The sequence below is a fragment of the Ctenopharyngodon idella genome, chromosome 9 (assembly GCF_019924925.1).
Source record: "Ctenopharyngodon idella isolate HZGC_01 chromosome 9, HZGC01, whole genome shotgun sequence".
Taxonomy (NCBI): Eukaryota; Metazoa; Chordata; class Actinopteri; order Cypriniformes; family Xenocyprididae; genus Ctenopharyngodon; species Ctenopharyngodon idella.
This window is the reverse complement of record NC_067228.1, coordinates 4516974-4534835: the sequence shown is the minus strand read 5'-3', so window position 1 is coordinate 4534835 and position 17862 is coordinate 4516974. Positions and strand designations below refer to the sequence as shown.

Sequence of the window (17862 nt, the reverse complement as noted above, 5' to 3'; positions counted from 1 at the left end):
CCTGCCTAGATCTGCTACGGGATTTATATATGTCTATTTATGCAGCAGCAGCAGCATACTTTACATACTCAGAGCAGCGTATCTGTCTATCTATTAGCAGTAGCAAGTCCATACTTGCTTTGCAGCAGCAATAATCAACAACAGCAGTAGCATAGCAGATCTAGTCAGCCAAGACCAAATAATAACAATATTTGATCATTTCAATAACATGCAAAAACTGTTCTGTGAGTTTCACGATTGAAATGAATGAACAGTGATAAGTACGTGAACTCTTACACTTCTGTTTAAAAGTTTGGGGTCAGTAAATATGTTTTTAAAAAAGTAATTAATACTTTTATTCAGCAAGGATGCAGAGACAGTTATAAAGATACAAGAGATTTCGGTTTCTTTGAAAATTTCTTTTCATCAAAGAATCCCGGTGAGCATAAGACACTTGTTTAAAAACATTAAAACATTAAATCTTACCGACCCCAAACTTTAGACATGGTTATCTGCTGATAATCTCAGATTGAAGTGTCCAGATATTGGTGGATTTAGAATTGGAAAAATAACAACTACTAAAGATATTTATCAAAGACATTTTCTTTGTGTCTGATCCGGATTCTCTGGTTTTTATTATTAGGATGAGAATTTTGCAGACTCTGGGAGGCAGCCAATCACATTCGAGAATCCTCTGTACTCGACTGCAGCTGGCCCATCCAGCGACCCTGCAGTAATACATGCTACACAGGTATATTTTACTACTCGAAAGCCTTTCATAACCTTCTGCAGTATAAATCGAACATTTTAAATCTGAGCAGGGTCTTTAGTTTTGTGTTTCTGTGCTTCGTACAGGTTACTGTGAACGTCAGTGGAGACCAGGTGGAGAATAACTTCTCAATCCCTACGTACCACACTCAAGAACAGGCAATGGAGGTGAAGAGCGTACCTGTAGAGCAACAGACCACACAGGTTAGGACAACTGAACATTTGTCCACAGTTTATCTATTTTTTCCATTACACATGCTAGCAGTGAATAGCTACAGAGCTAAAATATGCTAAAAATCCAAACTAATTATTAAAACATGACAAAAACAAGTCGTAATGTGCAAGCATCATGCTAAAAACATGTTAAATTATGTTAGCATTGCCTAGCTACGTGTCAAAACATGCTAAGAACATGTTAAACACATGCTAGCAGCATCTAGTGGAGCATTAAAACATGCTAGCACTTATGCTGCCTTCACGTGCTCTCGGAATTATTTACTAGATAAAAATTGCACATGAACGCCCTTCCATTTCGAAAATTGAATGCGATAAGCTCGTAATCATGACTTCAGAAATGGGAATTATTAAATTTCCGATTGCACGTGAAGGCAGCATAATTGTGCTAACAACATGTTATTCATGTTAGCATCATGCTAGTAACATGCCTAATGTGTTAGCATCATGCTAAAACAACACCCATACCCCATTTAAAATTTCGTAGAGATGTGGGTGAACTTTTTTGACTTGAGATAGTGTAGTTGTGCAAACACCACTCATATTTTCTTCAGAAAATGTACGTCTAGCTTCCTGTCATTTCCACATCATGTGACCATGTTTTTATTTTATTTTCAGGAGTCTAAATGGAGTTTCTTTAAAAGAAAACTAAAGCCAAGCACAACATTTGAAAACCCTACTTATTCAGAGGTGAGCAGCAAGACAAAGGCAACTTCAAATATTATATATATATATATGATTGTTTTTATAGCAGAACATTGAATGTACATTGACCACGTTTATTACAGTGCTCATATTACTATGAATAGGAAAAAGTCTTTGTTTAGTAAATATGCGCAATATGGTGGAATAAGTCCCGCCTTTTAAGTAAAAGAGCCAAACGCCAATTGATTAAAGTCATTGTGTCACTGCAGCTGCTGTTAGAAGCTCAGCGCTATGACTGCACATGTGCAGTTTTATGTCATGATTTGGGCATTTAGAATCAAAATTTAGGAAACAGTTGTTGTCCGATTTCATTGGTGATTTTAAATATGAAATTTAATCATAAGCTTGGTGAACAGCTTTGGAGAATTTGATGTTTCTGCATTCAAAGAGCTAGGAGCTGCACTCGCATGACTAAAACAGCTGCCCGAGAGGCGTTTCAAACATAACGTGCCTTAAAAGGACTTTGGTTTTAAGCAGAATATGGGTGTTAATCTGAGAATGATTGGCATGTGACAGTAATGTTAAAGTTGACATGGTCTTTGCTCTTCCATGTGTCAGATGCAGGACGAGCCGACATCTGGAGCTGTAGACACCAGCTCTTCATCACAGCCGTCTCCTTTCGTTCCTCCTCCCAAACCCCAGAAGCGAGAGAAACTCAGCGCCTTTTCACCGACAGAGGACACCTTCAGAGACACGGCCAACCTGGTTAAAGAGGACAGTGAAATATGACCAACACACACGGGAAAAATACAAAGAAACACTCCCTTTGCACAGAATCTATTTTTATATGCAGCCTGCATACAACAGAAATCAATTTAAGATTATTTTTGGAAGAAAAAAAAAAAAAAGTATAGATGAGAATAGATGAAATGTTTGTATACAGAAAAGAGACTTTGCCTTCTGATACTTTGTATGCCAATTCATGTTGTATGATTCTTTTTTTTATTATTATTGTGATGTCATATTTGTATATCTTTGCACTGATGCTGCTGAAGGAGAATGTTATGAATATTTTGTACATTTGTAAATTGAAAAAGATTTTGTTTGATAATATCCACTGGTCAGACATTATTTTGAAATAGATTACTTATTCCTGGAGATTCACGCACACACACATATATATGCCAACGTTACTGAGTAAAGTGCTTTGAGAGCCAGCTGAGACTTTGCCATTTGATCTGATTATTCTTAAACGGTTTTCACCAATGGAGAGAAAACACCACGCGTATGCATCACTTGTGTAGATATACCTCATTTGTGGAGCGGCCAGATTCAAGAGAAAGAGCAAAACACCACAGTATGTCTGAAATATCAGATCTGCTGAGTGCTATTAAAGGAATGGTTCACCGAAAAAATGATAAAATCTGTCATTATTTACTCATCTTTATGATGTTCTCTTTGTCAGGCTCCAAAATGATTGTAAAACTAGTCTATATTACTTGTGCATTATATTTCAAGTCTTCTAAAGTCAAACAATAACTTTGAGAGGAACTGCCACTGAATATATGATAAAGAGCTGTGTGCAATTTCCTTATAAAATTATTTTCCATAAAATAACAGTATATAGGTTTCCAATGACATCAGGGTGAGTAAATAATGACAGAATTGACACTCCCAAATACTGTGGGATCCAGAGAAAGGGACTCTCATTAAAGAATATAACACATTTTACAATAGAATCAGAAGACACACAGCTTCTGTTTTATATATTTAATAATACTTGAAATTGCCCAGTTTATATGCATGTTAATGATTATGACTCGGTGATTATGGCACGACCCGTGCTGGATTTCTCTGATGTCAAGGGCTTTTCATATTTACTTTTCCATCTGACGAAGTGCATGGGCAGTAAAGTCAATGTATTTTAAGTGATTTTGTATATTAATGACAAAAAATAAATGAATATTAAGAATTTATTCATCTTTATAAAGCCCATATGTGATGATCGAAAAGAACTGGAAACAATTTAATGCTGCTGTGAAAAAAAAATCAAATAAATTTGTTTTTTTAAAGAAATGTGCAGATTTTTTATATATATTATGGATGAATTGTGAAAAACGTTAATTGCTGGATACGGACAAGAAGTTCATGATCTCTTAAGTGAGACAGGCTACTTTTCATGTACAGTAGGTTAATTTTATGTGAGAAAATAGTTTCTAGAGGTTTTAAAGAGGACATATCATGAAAATCTGACTTTTTCCCGTGTTTAAGTGCTATAATCGTGTCCCCGGTGCATCTACAAAATCCAGAAAAACGTGAAAAAGGACAACCCATTGACTTTGTTTTGGTAAGCCTTCGTCTGCAAGCATGTGAAAAAACGAGCCGTTCAGATTTCGCTCCCCTCGTGTGAGAAAGAGGATCTTATAATATTACTGCCCCTTAATCTGCACGTTTCCACCCATGGCGCCGCCATTTTGTTTTCGCAAGCGACAAAGGTGTTCCAGTTCTAACGCCATGTACTTTGGAAAAAAAAATATTAGACCATTCACAGCATTTGATAGTAATCATAAATGTTAGTCTGGTGTGTATGGCTCTGTTTGACAAACAGGTACACTATGTATAGTGGGCGTTCATACGGGTTTTGCACAAAAGATAAACATGACGGCACATGCTAGTCGATGAGCTGAATCAACTCCACAGCAACTACATAAATTTATCCACTAACCATTCAGAAACCTCCAGTTTCATTCTAAAAGTTGTAACTTCTTCCTGAGTCTCTCCATCAGTGTCTGACTTCGGTTTGAACAATGTAAGGCTGAACACCGTTACTGACAATCCTCATTTTGGTTGCGTGAGATTCTCCAGCTTTGTTGTTGTTGAGCAACCGAAGCGCGAGCTGTTAAAGCTCCGCCTTCTTCTGGAAAACGTGCGGGAGCAGCAGCTCATTTGCATTTAAAGGGACACACACAAAATGATGCGTTTTTGCTCACACTCAAATAGGCAAGCTATAATAAATGATCTGTGGGGTATTTTGAGCTGAAACTTCACAGAAGGAGACTTATATTACATCTTGTGAAAAGGGGCATAATAGGTCCCCTTTAACTAAAGTGTGCCTTATTTATGGGAAATGCCACACTATATAAAATACATCTTTATTTGATTGCATTTATGTTGCATACAGCAATCACAGTTTCAAAGACAAAAATACCTCTTTGAATATTTCATATTATTAATTCACTAAGAAGATGACTGTCTTGATCTGTTGAGCTGCAACATGCGATCTGTAGTGGCCTGTTCAGTAAATCTCTGGAGCGACGTTCAGGTCTCCTTTGGAGAAGGCATTAGAAGGTTCACGATGACGTCTGCTATACAAGTAGGCAGGTACGAGAGGGGAATCCAGAGAAACTTGGCGTCCCAGCCTGCGGCGTAGCGTGTTCGGGGATAGCGTGCTGAAAGAGCGTGCTGCATGCATGATGTCACTTTGGAAAGGTCACTACTTGCCAGAATCCTCATGGAGAACGCCTGCAACTTTATATCTGGAGGAAAAGATTGAGAGATGAGCACAGTTTGTGTGAAGGTTTACATATTCCTTTAACTAAATAAATCATGATATAAATTTCCAAAATATTAAGTACTGTTGCATGGAATCAGCATTGATATCCCATCTGAAGTACTCACAGTCCTGCAGGTATGAGTCCCCGTAGGCTCCCCTGACCTCTGCTGGGAGGTTGTTCCACCGTTTCTTCAGATCATCTTCAATGAGGCTCAAATCTGTTACTTGTGTCTTAAAGAAGCCTGGTTCAATGATACTTACCTTCACTCCAAAGTGCATCATATCCCTCCTGAAACAGGAAGGATTTTAGAGACATTATTATACATTGAAGTAAAGATGCAAATCTCAGTGAAGTTGAAATAAGGATACGGTTTAAAAGTTTTACTCAATGAAAAGTCAAAGTGTTTCAAGGTTAACTACAGAAAGACTTTCTTACGGTGACTGATGTGAGTCTCACAAGGACAAATCACCATAGTTGTTGTGGCCAATTACAAATAGATTTTGTTGGCTGTTCTTAATAAGTCAGATAATTTTGTTAACAATATAATATAATATAATATAATATAATATTCCTTTTATATTTGTAATACATACATACATATTTATATTGAAATATTTTTAAATACATACATAAAATATACTTATTAATTTATATTTCAAAATAAATACATGAATTTAAGCCATGACCTGCACAACATCTGTACTTTTGTGGCCAATTAGAAACAGATTTTGTTGGCTTTTTAAAAAATAAAATCAGATTAATTTATTGTCTTGTTAGCAATATACAGTAGTATTTCTTTTATATTTTTGTAATACATTTATTTATTTTAGTGCTGTCAAATCGATTAATCGTGATTAATTGCATCTAACATAAAAGTTATGTGTACACACACACACACACACACACATATATATACACACACACACACACACACACGCACACACAAACATACATATATATAGAGAGAGAAAGATTTTGTTGGCTTTTTATAATTTTTTTTAGCTTTTAACTATTTTAATATCTTAATTTTAACTATTATTTTAACATTTATAATAAATACATACAATGTATTTATGTATTCATATTTGAATAAATAAATAAATTTAAACCATGCGAAATCTGTACTTTTGAAGCTCTAGTTGTAATAGGCCAATTAGAAATGGGTTTTGTTGGCTGTTTTTAATAAAAAGCCAGAGGATTTTATTGGCTTGTAAGCAATATAATAATTGAAATATAAAATTTTATACATTTATTATATTGAAATATAAAGATTTTAATGAGTAAATACCTACTATAAATAAATAAATACATTTAAGCCACAATGACCTGTGAAATATGTACTTTTGAAGCTCTAAATTGTAAGGACTAAAAAGTATGATAAAGAACAAGTGCAATACATTATTCAAGGTCTTGTTGGCATGTCTCAAAGTTTAATTCCTTGTTAGAAGCCTAGACATACCTCAAGCTATCAGAGAACGCCTCCACACCCCATTTAGAGAGACAATATCCTCCCCCGATGATTGAGAGTCTGCCCAGTATGCTGGCCACGTTCACCACCCGACCCCGGGCCTTCTTCAGCAGAGGAAGGAAGTTCAGCGTCACCTCGATGAGGCCCATGAGGTTTACGTCCAGAACCTTCGTAAAGTCCTCCGGCTGCATCCAATCTGTGGGGCCGATGGGGACCGAGATGCCGGCATTGTTGACTAAACCCCACAGACCTGATGCAAGAAAGAAGCTTTTTTAAATAAAATCTAGTGTTGTGTAGATGTTATAGATTTTATTTTTCAAGATTAAGCAAAAAACAAGTACATGCAAACCACAGTTAAGGTCAAAGGTCACTAAAGTGTGCAAATGCCAGGTGCATTACGAGGAAAGTATGTCGTTCGTTAATAAATGATGCAGCTTTGGTATGAGAATGGCATTTCGCTGAAGATGCTCCTCCAGGTCAACTAAAAGGGCTTGCCCAAGAGTTGCAGATTTATGAGTTGGTCTGAGGGTTGTGTGGTCGTCAAAGTGCCTGTATCTCGGCTTTATCTCTCGCTGTGCTTGACTCGAGCTGACACACTATCTATCCTGTCCGTCTCACCTCTCTCCCCGGTCTCGCTGCGCACGCGCTCCAGCGCGCTCTTGATGCTCGCGCTGTCGGTAACATTGAGCAGAAGCGTCTTCAGTCTGGGGGAGGCCGCCGCGCGCAGTCTGGAGGCACCAGGTTCGGTGAGACACGCGGCGATTACATGAAACCCCCGTCGGTCGAGCTGCCGCGCCGCGAGGTTTCCGAAGCCGCTATCGCAGCCCGTCACTAGGACGTATTTCTCGTGGATGCCGGTGATGTGACGGGAGTCTCTGTAGAACCAGACCACAGCGGCGGCGAGCGCTAGAGCAGCCAGTGAAACCCAGCAGCACAGCGGATCAGCGCTGAAGAACACCTGCGGTGGAGATGGATGAACCCGCTGTGAATACACACTGACCTTTACAGCTGTTTACGATTAGGCTACTATGATGATTTAAAAAATCGTTTAACGTATTGATTTTCATTTTGTTTGACAGGCAACATTTTTTCCAATTACTAGATTTAAATTATTACACTTAGTAGTGTACAAAAACACTGCACTAAGGAATACCGAATCTAACCAATTAATATATAGCCTAGCCAATAATAACGTTTTTAATAGCAAAACATAACTAGAAAATTTTTACTATAGTAGGCCTATAGACATGTCCATGACTTAAAGGTGCAGTGTGTAAATTTTAGCGGCATCTAGCGGTGAGGTTGCGAATTGCAATATAGAGAAGCTACGGTGGCCAACACAGGACAAAGATGTCGTCGTCTGACACAGCAGATCGAAGCTAGTCAAGCAAACGCGCTCTGTAGAGCAGTTTGTCCATTTAGGGCTACTGTAGAAACATGTCGGCGCAAAATTGCGACTTGACGTGTAAGGAGACCTGTAGAATAGAAATGGCGTATTCTAAGATAGGCTAATAAAAACATAACGGTTCATTATGTAAGGTCTTTATACACCACTGAAAACAGTTGTGTATATTATATTGCATTTCTGTCAATAGATCCTCCTAAAATTTACACATTGCACCTTTAAGATTTTTTTCTCACATTTTGTACCTCACGGTGAAACACAACAACCCGAATGCAGTTTTTTCTGTATTTTTGATCAAATAAATGCAGCATTGATGAGCATAAGAGTCTTCTTTAAAAAACATAAAAAAGTAACATAATTATTCGTTTGACCGGTAGTGTATTCAAGACCATAAGGATTCTTTGCATAATTTTTTATGACAATTAAGCACATTTTCCTTTTTCACATCAATTTCTCAATGATCATTAACTTTAGATTCTCGTTGGTCTTCATTTGCTTAATGCAAAATTCAGTTTTTCATATCATTAAATCATGGATTTACCCCTAAATACTGTACAGTGATTGTCTCTGCAATTCGTGATTTGTGTGTGTGCATGTGTGTGTTTACTATATAGAAACTAAACACATATAATCTAAAATGCTAAAAAAAATATGTAATTGTAGACAAATCATTCAAAAAGCCACTAGGTGGTGTCTCAACGGCTATATCTCTGTCAATCATTTATTGCAAAAATCATTTATAGCTTTGAACACTGAAATATTCATTAACAAGGCATGCACACATTAATCCCTGCTATGCTTTATACTTTTATAAATTAAACACAAGTTACGTGATTGTGCTCTGACGTACCATGACTAGTGCAGTCGACAATACTCCTTCAGCATGAAAACTAGTAGATGTTTTGTTTCCCGTCTCCCACTCCTGTCCTGATCCCACTGTGCTGAAGAGCTCAGGGGCTGCAAGTTGACTGCAGGGTTAAAGATCTCTCAAGAACATGAACACCACACTCTGTAAACGTCACAAAGGTTGTGCAATAAACTCTATGGCCTCGTTTAGCTTCTAAACATTCAAACTTTGATTTGTGTAGCCATGCTATACTGAAGCTGTGGTCGGTGTTGGGGGTAACGCATTACAAATAACGTGAGTTATGTAATCAGATTACTTTTTTCAAGTAACTACTTTTAAAGGGGTGGTTGATTATGATTTCACTTTTTTAACTTTAGTTAGTGTGTAATATTGCTGTTTGAGCATAAACAACATCTGCAAAGTTACGACGCTCAAAGTTCAATGCAAAGGGAGATATTTGTGACTGCTTCACAAACGAGGGTCAATTCAACACTGGATTTGCACAAAAGATTAACATGACGGCACATGCTAGTCGATGAGTTGAATCAACTCCACAGCAACTACATAAATTTATCCACTAACCATTCAGAAACGTCCAGTTTCATTCTAAAAGTTGTAACTTCTTCCTGAGTCTCTCCATCAGTGTCGACTCCGGTTTGAACAATGTAAGGCTGAACACCGTTACTGACAATCCTCATTTTGGCTGCGTGAGATTCTCCAGCTTTGTTGTTGTTGAGCAACCGAAGCGTGAGCTATTAAAGCTCCGCCCTCTTCTGGAAAGGGGGCCGGGAGCAGCAGCTCATTTGCATTTAAAGGGACACACACAAAAACAGTGTGTTTTTGCTCACACCCAAATAGGGGCAAATTTGACAAGCTATAATGCTCTGTGGGGGATTTTGAGCTAAAAGGTCACAGACACATTCTGGGGACACCAGAGACTTATATTACATCTTGTGAAAGGGGCATTATAGGTCCTGTTTAAGTTACTTTTTCAAATAAGTAATGCTTTGTTTTCCCATTATGACATTTCTCCTGGCCCCCCCCGTTGAGAAATCAGAAGTGCAGAGGTGTTGCGTGTGCTGTGTGAACATGATGGTTAGTTTCTAGACTAAATGTGAGCATTTACTCATCTCACTTACAAAAAACAGATTCATTATTCTTCAAAAAGAATGAAAACAGTGAAATACAAACTCAGAATGTTATGCAAATCAGCAATAATTAAATATTAAATTACACAAATATACTTTATTTAATCACTTTATTAACCAATGTCTTTGCTGCTGACCTTCGATGATCCAATTCAACCATACAAATAAGCAAAAATGACTAGATAAACATCACATTTGTGTCTGCATCTGAAATTGCATACTTCCCTACTATTTCACAGGCAAAAAACAGTATGTGACAAATAAAGTATGTCCAAATTCAGAGTATTGATAAAAGAGTAGGCAAAAAGTACCCGGATGACCTACTACTTCTGGAGAGATTCTGAAGCATGCATATGATGGACACTTTACTATACCATGAGGCCACGGGAGAGGATTTATGAATGGCAGTGAAGTGACTCAACTGACACTGGTAGGTCACATGCTAATGACAAAATGGCAGATGTAGTATGTCTGGATTCTAAAACATTTTTTTAAATTTAGTTTTTATTTAAATTCAATATTGTAAAAATGTACATTAAGTATTAATTAATTGATATATATTATATATATATATATATATATATATATATATATATATATATATATATATTTATATATATATACACATACATATATTTGTTTACAATATAAAGTATTACATCACGTCTCAGTATGCTGCAAGAGCATGGCACAAAGAAGTGGCTGTTTATGCTTACACAACTGAAACTTTGGGTTTAACTGCACTTTTTAAGATGAAAGCATCTGAGATGAAGGTTGGCATGTAGGAGAGAGGCAGCCAGAGAAACTTGGCATCCCAGCCTGGAGAATATCTGGTACGGGGATGGACAGCAGCCACAGCATGCTCCATACAGCTCACCACCTTCATCAGATCTGGATCCACAATCTTATCAATCTTCTCCTTAATCACCAGCTTTGCTACAAACAACAATTACTAGTTATAACTTTTATAACTTCTAGTAACTAGGAAGTGTGACCTTTATTTGCTATGATTTGAAACTGGTTATTGGATTTGAACTCACTTCTGTCTATGAAATCACTGCCGTACTCATCCTTCACATCCTGAGGCAACTTCTTCCATAATCTCTCCATATGACTCTCAAAGACAGTGGAGTCAGTAACAACTGTTTTGAAGAATCCAGGTTCAATGCATAAAACCTTCACTCCAAATGGTGCCATGTTCCTCCTGCAGAGCAAAGAAAAACACATTAAATATAGTCACGGCGGCATAACTAAAATTGCCAGATTTTAAATAAATCATGGTTATATTGTTTGTTTGTTTGGTGCTAATGTTTAACTGACATTTGCACATGTTAGAGAATTTTCAGAAATTATTCCCAGTAATTATATATATATATATATATATATATATATATATATATGTATGAAGTATATATCCCAGTGTATATATATGAAAAACTTAAAAAACATAACCAAAAATTGCCCTGGCAACTAACTGAAATAAATAAGTTGAAGTACTACAATTACTAAAACTACAACTGAAATAAAAATTAAATAAAGCTATTAAATGTTAAAAAATATACATCTTTTATCATGAGTGGCTATTCACAGTTGAAGTTAGAAGCTGCTGAATTTTGACTGGCTGCTGGCACTCATTTGTGCTGTCTTATCTAATATTTTTAGGATATGTTTGCACTTGCACTTTGTATTTGATTTTGTCAGGAGGGTCTCTAGAAGCATCATTTAGTGGTTACTGGACATACTAACCTTAGACTGTCATTAAAAGCTTCTACTCCATACTTAGTAATGCAGTACGCCCCTCCCATGGTACTAATCCGTCCAAACACACTGGCCACGTTGACCACTCTGCCCTTGGCTTTCTTAATGAGCGGTAACACACTCAGAGTAACGGCTACAACCCCGATCAGATTCACATTGATCATTTGTTTAAAGTCCCCAATATCTAGCCAGTCATGGGGAGCAGTTGGGAAAGAAATACCAGCGTTGTTGACCATAGCCCACAGACCTGCAAACGCACACAAATTACAAAATATAACCGTTTTCTTTCATCACAAGAGATTGCTAAAGACAAAGCTTTGGTGACAGGAAGTGTCATGTGAAAGTCATGTGAAGAAACTACTTGAGTCCAACAACTTCATTAAAGAACACTATGAGAAAACAAAACATACATATATGTTTTGTTATATAGGATATATATAGGATAATTTGTGACCCTGGAACACAAAACCAGTCATAAGTCGCACGGGTATATTAGTAGCAATAGCCAACAATACATTGTATGGGTCAAAATTATCTATTTTTCTTTTATGCCAAAAATCATAAGGATATTAAGTAAATATCATAATCCATGACGATATTTTGTAAATTTATCGTCACGGAACCGTAAATATATCAAAAATGTATTTTTGTGAGTGGATATGCATTGCTAAGGACTTCATTTGGACAACTTTATAGGCGATTTTCTCAAGATTTTGATTTTTTTGCACCCTCAGATTCCAGATTTTTAAATAGTTGTATCTCGGCCAAATATTGTCCTATCCTAACAAATACATGAATGGAAAGCTTATTTATTGTGTAATAAATCTCAATTTCAAAAAATGGACCCTTATGACTGGTTTTCTGGACCAGGGTCACATATTAGAAATTTGATTAGTCCAACAACAGAACATGAATAATTAATTAAAGCATTTATTTTGACTAATTATTTCTGATATTCGACTGAAAAAAATAGTGACTTTTAGGTTTGGGTTCATATATATATATATATACACACACATACAGTATCTCACAAAAGTGAGTACACCCCTCACATTTCAGCAACCATTTTAGTATATCTTCTCAAGGGACAACACTATAGAGATGAAACTTGGATATATTTTAGAGTAGTCAATGTGCTGCTTGTATAGCAGTACAGATTTACTGTCCTCTGAAAATAACTCAACATACAGCCATTATTGTCAAAATAGCTGGCAACAAAAGTGAGTACACCCTAAGTGATAACAGCTGTATGTCATTTAACCATGCTAAGCCACATGTCCTATTCATCATGTTCATGTTTTTTGTCTGCTTGACAGGACCATACAAATGTGTGGATCTTGTATTAGAGCAGTTAAAATTTGGTGATTTGAGTACAATTCTCTCATACTGATCACTGGATGTTCAACATGGCACCTCATGGCAAAGAACTCTCTAAGAATTTGAGAATTGTTGCTCTCCACAAAGATGGCCTAGGCTATAAGAAGATCGGTAACACCATGACACTGAGTTACAGCACGGTGGCCAGGGTCATACAGAGGTTTTCCAAGACGGGTTCCACTCGGAACAGGCCAAAGAAGTTGAATCAAAGAAGTTGAGTCCTTGTGCTGTGCGTCAGGTGCAGAAGCTGGCTTCAAAAAACAGATGTATAAGTGCTGCCAGCATTGCTTTAGAGGTTGCAGAAGGTCAGCTTGTCAGTGCTCAGACCATAAACCGCACACTGCAGCAAGTTGGTTTGCATGGCCGTCGTCCCAGATTGCACATTGACTAAAATATATCCAATTTTCATTTCTATAGTATTGTCCCTTGAGAACATATAATAAAATGGTTGCTGAAATCATGTGAGGGGTGTACTCACTTTTGTGAGATACCGTATCTATCATCAAATCCTAAAATTTCAAATGCAAATGCGTTCTTATGTGAATTCTGAATTGCACAGAGATCTGATAATAACATCTAAGTCTTATATATTTTTATTTTTTCACAGCTCTCAAAAAACAAAAATGTTTCAAAGGATTTTAGAACTAATAGAAGACAACGTGACTTACCCTTCTGTCCCACCAGGGTTTTAATGGTGTCGGCTACTTTTTTAATGCTGTCATTATCAGGTGACATCCAAATGCAGCACTGTGAGTTTGTCGGAGCAGGCCTTCTTCAGCTCATCCTCTCCCTTCTCTGTGTAGCAGCCTGCGATGACACGGAAACCCTTTGTGTCCAAGTGTCTGGCCAAGAGATTCCCAAAGCCCGTGTCACAGCCTGTGATATACACAAACTTCTCCGATTTGTTGGGAACTCTTCCCAGTTCTCTGAACCACCGATAGACAAAGAGCAAGACTATGAGACCAACCACGTACAGGAACATGTCTGCAAAAGAAAATTAATTTTTCATAAGAAAAGAGGATTCACATTAATGCAACACCCCAAAATCAACAAAATATAGATGAGAGAGAGAGCGCGCATTTGGTCAAAGCTCGACTCATAAAGTACATGACCAAGTGAATCATTAACTTATGATAGGACACTGCAAAACAGTATGAAGGATTTTGTAGAAGTTAAATAAAAACAAAATATACATTTAAAATGAAGATAAATGGCAGTATATGATAAATAAAGGAATAATAATAGTACGTTTTTTGTTTCTTTAACTTTTCATATTGGATAATTGTGCAAGTGGGTGATTGCGAAATGGTAGCGAAGATTCGTAAACGAATCGTTCTTTTGATTCGGATGTTCTCAAAGAATCAGTTGAACCGGTTCATACAAGTTCACGAATTGGTCGGAATCAACAATTCATTTAAGCGTTTATTTCAAGCACGTCCAATTTGAAATTAGCCGACAAGCGGAGTGAACTGATGGAAAGAAACAATATAAAACAATCGTTAAAGTACTTTGATTTTTAATACTATAGCATTTGGGTGAACGAGGATTTGACCGATGTTACGAAAAGTAAATTCAATCTCGCCAAAAAAGTAACTTACTGCAATGTTGTAACTTGTACTACCACAACTTGATTTTATGACAGTTTTAATAGCGAAATAGCGTTGGTTTTAATAAATGTCATTAAATTATAACGTGCAAAAATGTTTATTCGAGAGATGTAGCCTACTTGTACATTGTTTATTGTAAATGCAAACGATTTAGATTCGATTCGAAATGAATTGTTTTTATGAGCGGAATCGTGGCTGCAACAAATTGAACTGGGGCGCATGAAATTAAACGAAATGTAATAATAATAATAATAATAAAACGTAATATCTGCTTAGATTTACTTTTATTTATTAACTAGCTTTATTGAAATTGTTTGAACATCACGTGATTGCGAATTGACATAAAATAACGGCTCAGTTTGTTCTGAACCTGTTCTGTGCAAAATAACTGTTTAAAAAAGAACCGATTCCCGAAAATGAGTCGGATCCCACTTCACTAATATAGGGCGTGTGAATCCACGCGAAGTCAACCACGACACTGAACTTTTACACTGTACTGTTGTTGCATTGAAAAGAATAAAAGAAAGAAACTAATCTAACGTTGTTGCAACATCAAAATGTCATTATAAGAAAACGCGTGATCAGTAGGCTACTCGAAAATGCCCTGATAAACCTTTTGCAAACAGCATGCATTTACTAAAAACTGGAGGTTTCTCACTGTAACTTCTTGCAAAACACTCTCAAACCGCTCGTATAGGCTACTCACCGTTTCTTTATAAGTCAGCTTTCTAAGATATCTGTTTCCAGCAAGTCAGTTGTCTTCAGTAGTGTGGAAGTGTGTTTGTATCCGGCACCGGTTAACTGAATTAAGTGTGTGCTATTATGTAATAAGTTTTCCGTGCTGCTCCTGCAGGGGGCGCTGAATGATCAGAAAGCAGAGTTTACTTCCTTCCACAATCTCTCTGAGTTTGGCAGCTGGTAGAAAATGTGGCAATCGCAGTGGGAAGGTCAGGTAAAACACCCGAGATTAATGTCTCTCGTTTCTCTCTAGCATTTTTCTTACAGTTGCAAAGCAGCTTATACCGGTGATGTTCATTAGGCAGCAAGTGATGCATTTACAGGCATTTAACATTAATAATAATAAAAATCATCATTTAAACCTGTCATACTACAGCCTTTTTGTAAATCGTGTATGGCTCAAGTGGCTTTCTATATTATTATTGCATGATTACCATCAACATCACCATTGTTCCAACACTGTAAAAAAGAATTGTAAGAACTGTAAAAATTGGAGAGAGAAGGCAGACGGGATCCAGAAAAGTCCACAGGCCTAGACTTGAACTCATGATTCATGGTGCACAACCGCACCATATGTCAGCACGCTGTCCACAAAGCTATCGGGAAGTGCAAGCCTGAGTTAGTTTGATACATATACAATATACAGCTGTATATTTGCAGAATCCGACTGCAAATATACAGCTGTCGAAATCCGTTCCCCCCCCATATGATAAGAGATGTTGATGCAGTGCCTTAAAAGATGCTGATTCTATCCTGTGTGTGGATGGACTTTAACCAGCATCAGTTTAAATGTTCATTTTTTTTCCTTTTTGCCATTTATTATAATATTAAATGTGTTGACAGGAAGCAAAATTGGTGAGAGAAGGCAGACAGGATCCGGAAAATTCCAGGAGCCTGGACTCGAACCTTGGATTCTTTATACGCAATTGCACCAGAGGTCAGTACACTGTCCACAAAGCCATCGAGAAGTGTGAGACTGAGCCAGTTTGATAAATATTAGAAACTCATGGAGGGGACAGAATTTGACGCAAATATACAAAAAAATAAAAATAAAAATCCCCCCCCCCCCATATGATGAGAGATGCCATTTATTATGATATGAAATATGTTGACAGGAAGCCAATTTGGAGAGAGAAGGCAGACGGGATCCGGAAAAGTCCACGAGCCTGGACTTGAACTCAGGATTCATGGTGCATAATACATAACATTTATGACGTAACAAAGCCTTGTTTGCTGAAATCATGTGACTTTGGCAGTTTGATACACGCTCCGAACCACTGATTCGAAACAAAAGATTCGTAAAGCTTCATGAAGCAGTGTTTTGAAATCATCCATCACTAGATATTGTTGAATAAAATCGTTATTTTGTTTTTTTGGTGCACAAAAAGTATTCTCGTCGCTTCATAACATTAAGGTTGAACCACTGTAGTCACATGAACTGTTTTAAATATGTCTTTAGTACCTTTTTGGGCATCTGAAAGTGTTAATTATCTTGCTGTCAATGGAGGCCTCACTGAGCCATCGGATTTTATCAGAAAGATCTTAATTTGTATTCTGAAGATGAACGAAGGTCTTACGGGTGTGGAACAGCGTGAGCGTGAGTAAATACAAGTTAATACCGTACTCATCATTGCATTTTATATGAGATGGTGGGTTGGACATCATTAGCTATATATAGAAAACAGCACTGGTACATTTTTATTTATAAAGCAATGTTAGGTAAACTTCCAGCTTATCTCTGTACTCTTCTTTGTCTTTGTTCAGCTACGATCTTCCAAGTGTTTGCTTTTTAACATAACGAGTTTGTACAGAAATGGGGAAAACTGCTTTTTCATATTATGCACCCCGGGCATGGAATAATTTGCAAAAAAGATCTAAAACTAGATAAATTTGTGTCTATTGGTGAATTTAAATGCATTACACAGAGAGTGGTATTGAAAGTTTGTGATTGTTTTTGTTGATAGGATGTGTTTAAATATTGTTGTAATGTGTACCTGTTGTATTTTAAAATTGTCTTACTGTTTGGCTGTTACCTTGGCCAGGTCTCTCTTGTAAAAGAGATTTTAAATCTCAATGAGACTTCCTGGTTAAGTAAAGGTAAAATAAAAAATACAATGAAGATGAATGGTTTAATCAACAGAAACTCAAAATATGTTATCTGAACCACATTAATTATCTAAGTTGATTTGACAAAAGAAAAAATGTTGTGATAAATCATGAAAATAATTTAATAATAAAGTTTTTGCATCTAATATTTATATTGTATTTTATTTTAACTTCATGTCAGTTAACTACAATGATTTTTTAATAGTTTTAGTTAATAACAGCACAAGT

General features: G+C 36.7%; 3 protein-coding genes and 2 long non-coding RNA genes across 5 annotated transcripts in view; 2 read left to right on the top strand and 3 right to left on the bottom strand.

The window, feature by feature from the left end:
• Positions 1 to 3702, top strand: part of lrp2a (low density lipoprotein receptor-related protein 2a) — a 111088-nt gene extending 107386 nt beyond the window's left edge. Inside the window, 4 exon segments of the mRNA XM_051905140.1 lie at positions 623 to 730; positions 835 to 951; positions 1600 to 1671; positions 2245 to 3702. Of these exon segments, the coding sequence (XP_051761100.1) occupies positions 623 to 730; positions 835 to 951; positions 1600 to 1671; positions 2245 to 2415 (468 nt within the window). The 3' untranslated portion in view covers positions 2416 to 3702.
• Positions 3586 to 17862, bottom strand: part of LOC127518482 (uncharacterized) — a 241839-nt gene continuing 227562 nt past the window's right edge. Inside the window, exon 2 of the long non-coding RNA XR_007931575.1 lies at positions 3586 to 4362. This is a non-coding gene — a long non-coding RNA (uncharacterized LOC127518482). The remainder of the gene's footprint in view (positions 4363 to 17862) is intronic.
• Positions 4763 to 9062, bottom strand: rdh1 (retinol dehydrogenase 1). The gene is made up of 5 exons (XM_051905189.1): positions 8904 to 9062; positions 7267 to 7606; positions 6640 to 6898; positions 5305 to 5468; positions 4763 to 5162 (listed from the first exon to the last, which is right to left on the bottom strand). The coding sequence occupies exons 1-5, from the start codon at positions 8904 to 8906 to the stop codon at positions 4945 to 4947; spliced, it is 984 nt and encodes a 327-aa protein (XP_051761149.1). The 5' UTR covers positions 8907 to 9062; the 3' UTR covers positions 4763 to 4944.
• dhrs9 (dehydrogenase/reductase (SDR family) member 9) lies at positions 10142 to 14297 on the bottom strand. The gene is given in 5 exon segments (XM_051905190.1): positions 10142 to 10984; positions 11089 to 11252; positions 11795 to 12053; positions 13852 to 13909; positions 13911 to 14297. Coding segments are annotated over 5 exon segments (960 nt in total). The 5' UTR covers positions 14166 to 14297; the 3' UTR covers positions 10142 to 10760.
• LOC127518480 (uncharacterized) lies at positions 15503 to 17665 on the top strand. The gene is made up of 3 exons (XR_007931573.1): positions 15503 to 15742; positions 16372 to 16465; positions 16644 to 17665. It is a non-coding gene; the product is annotated as an uncharacterized LOC127518480 (long non-coding RNA).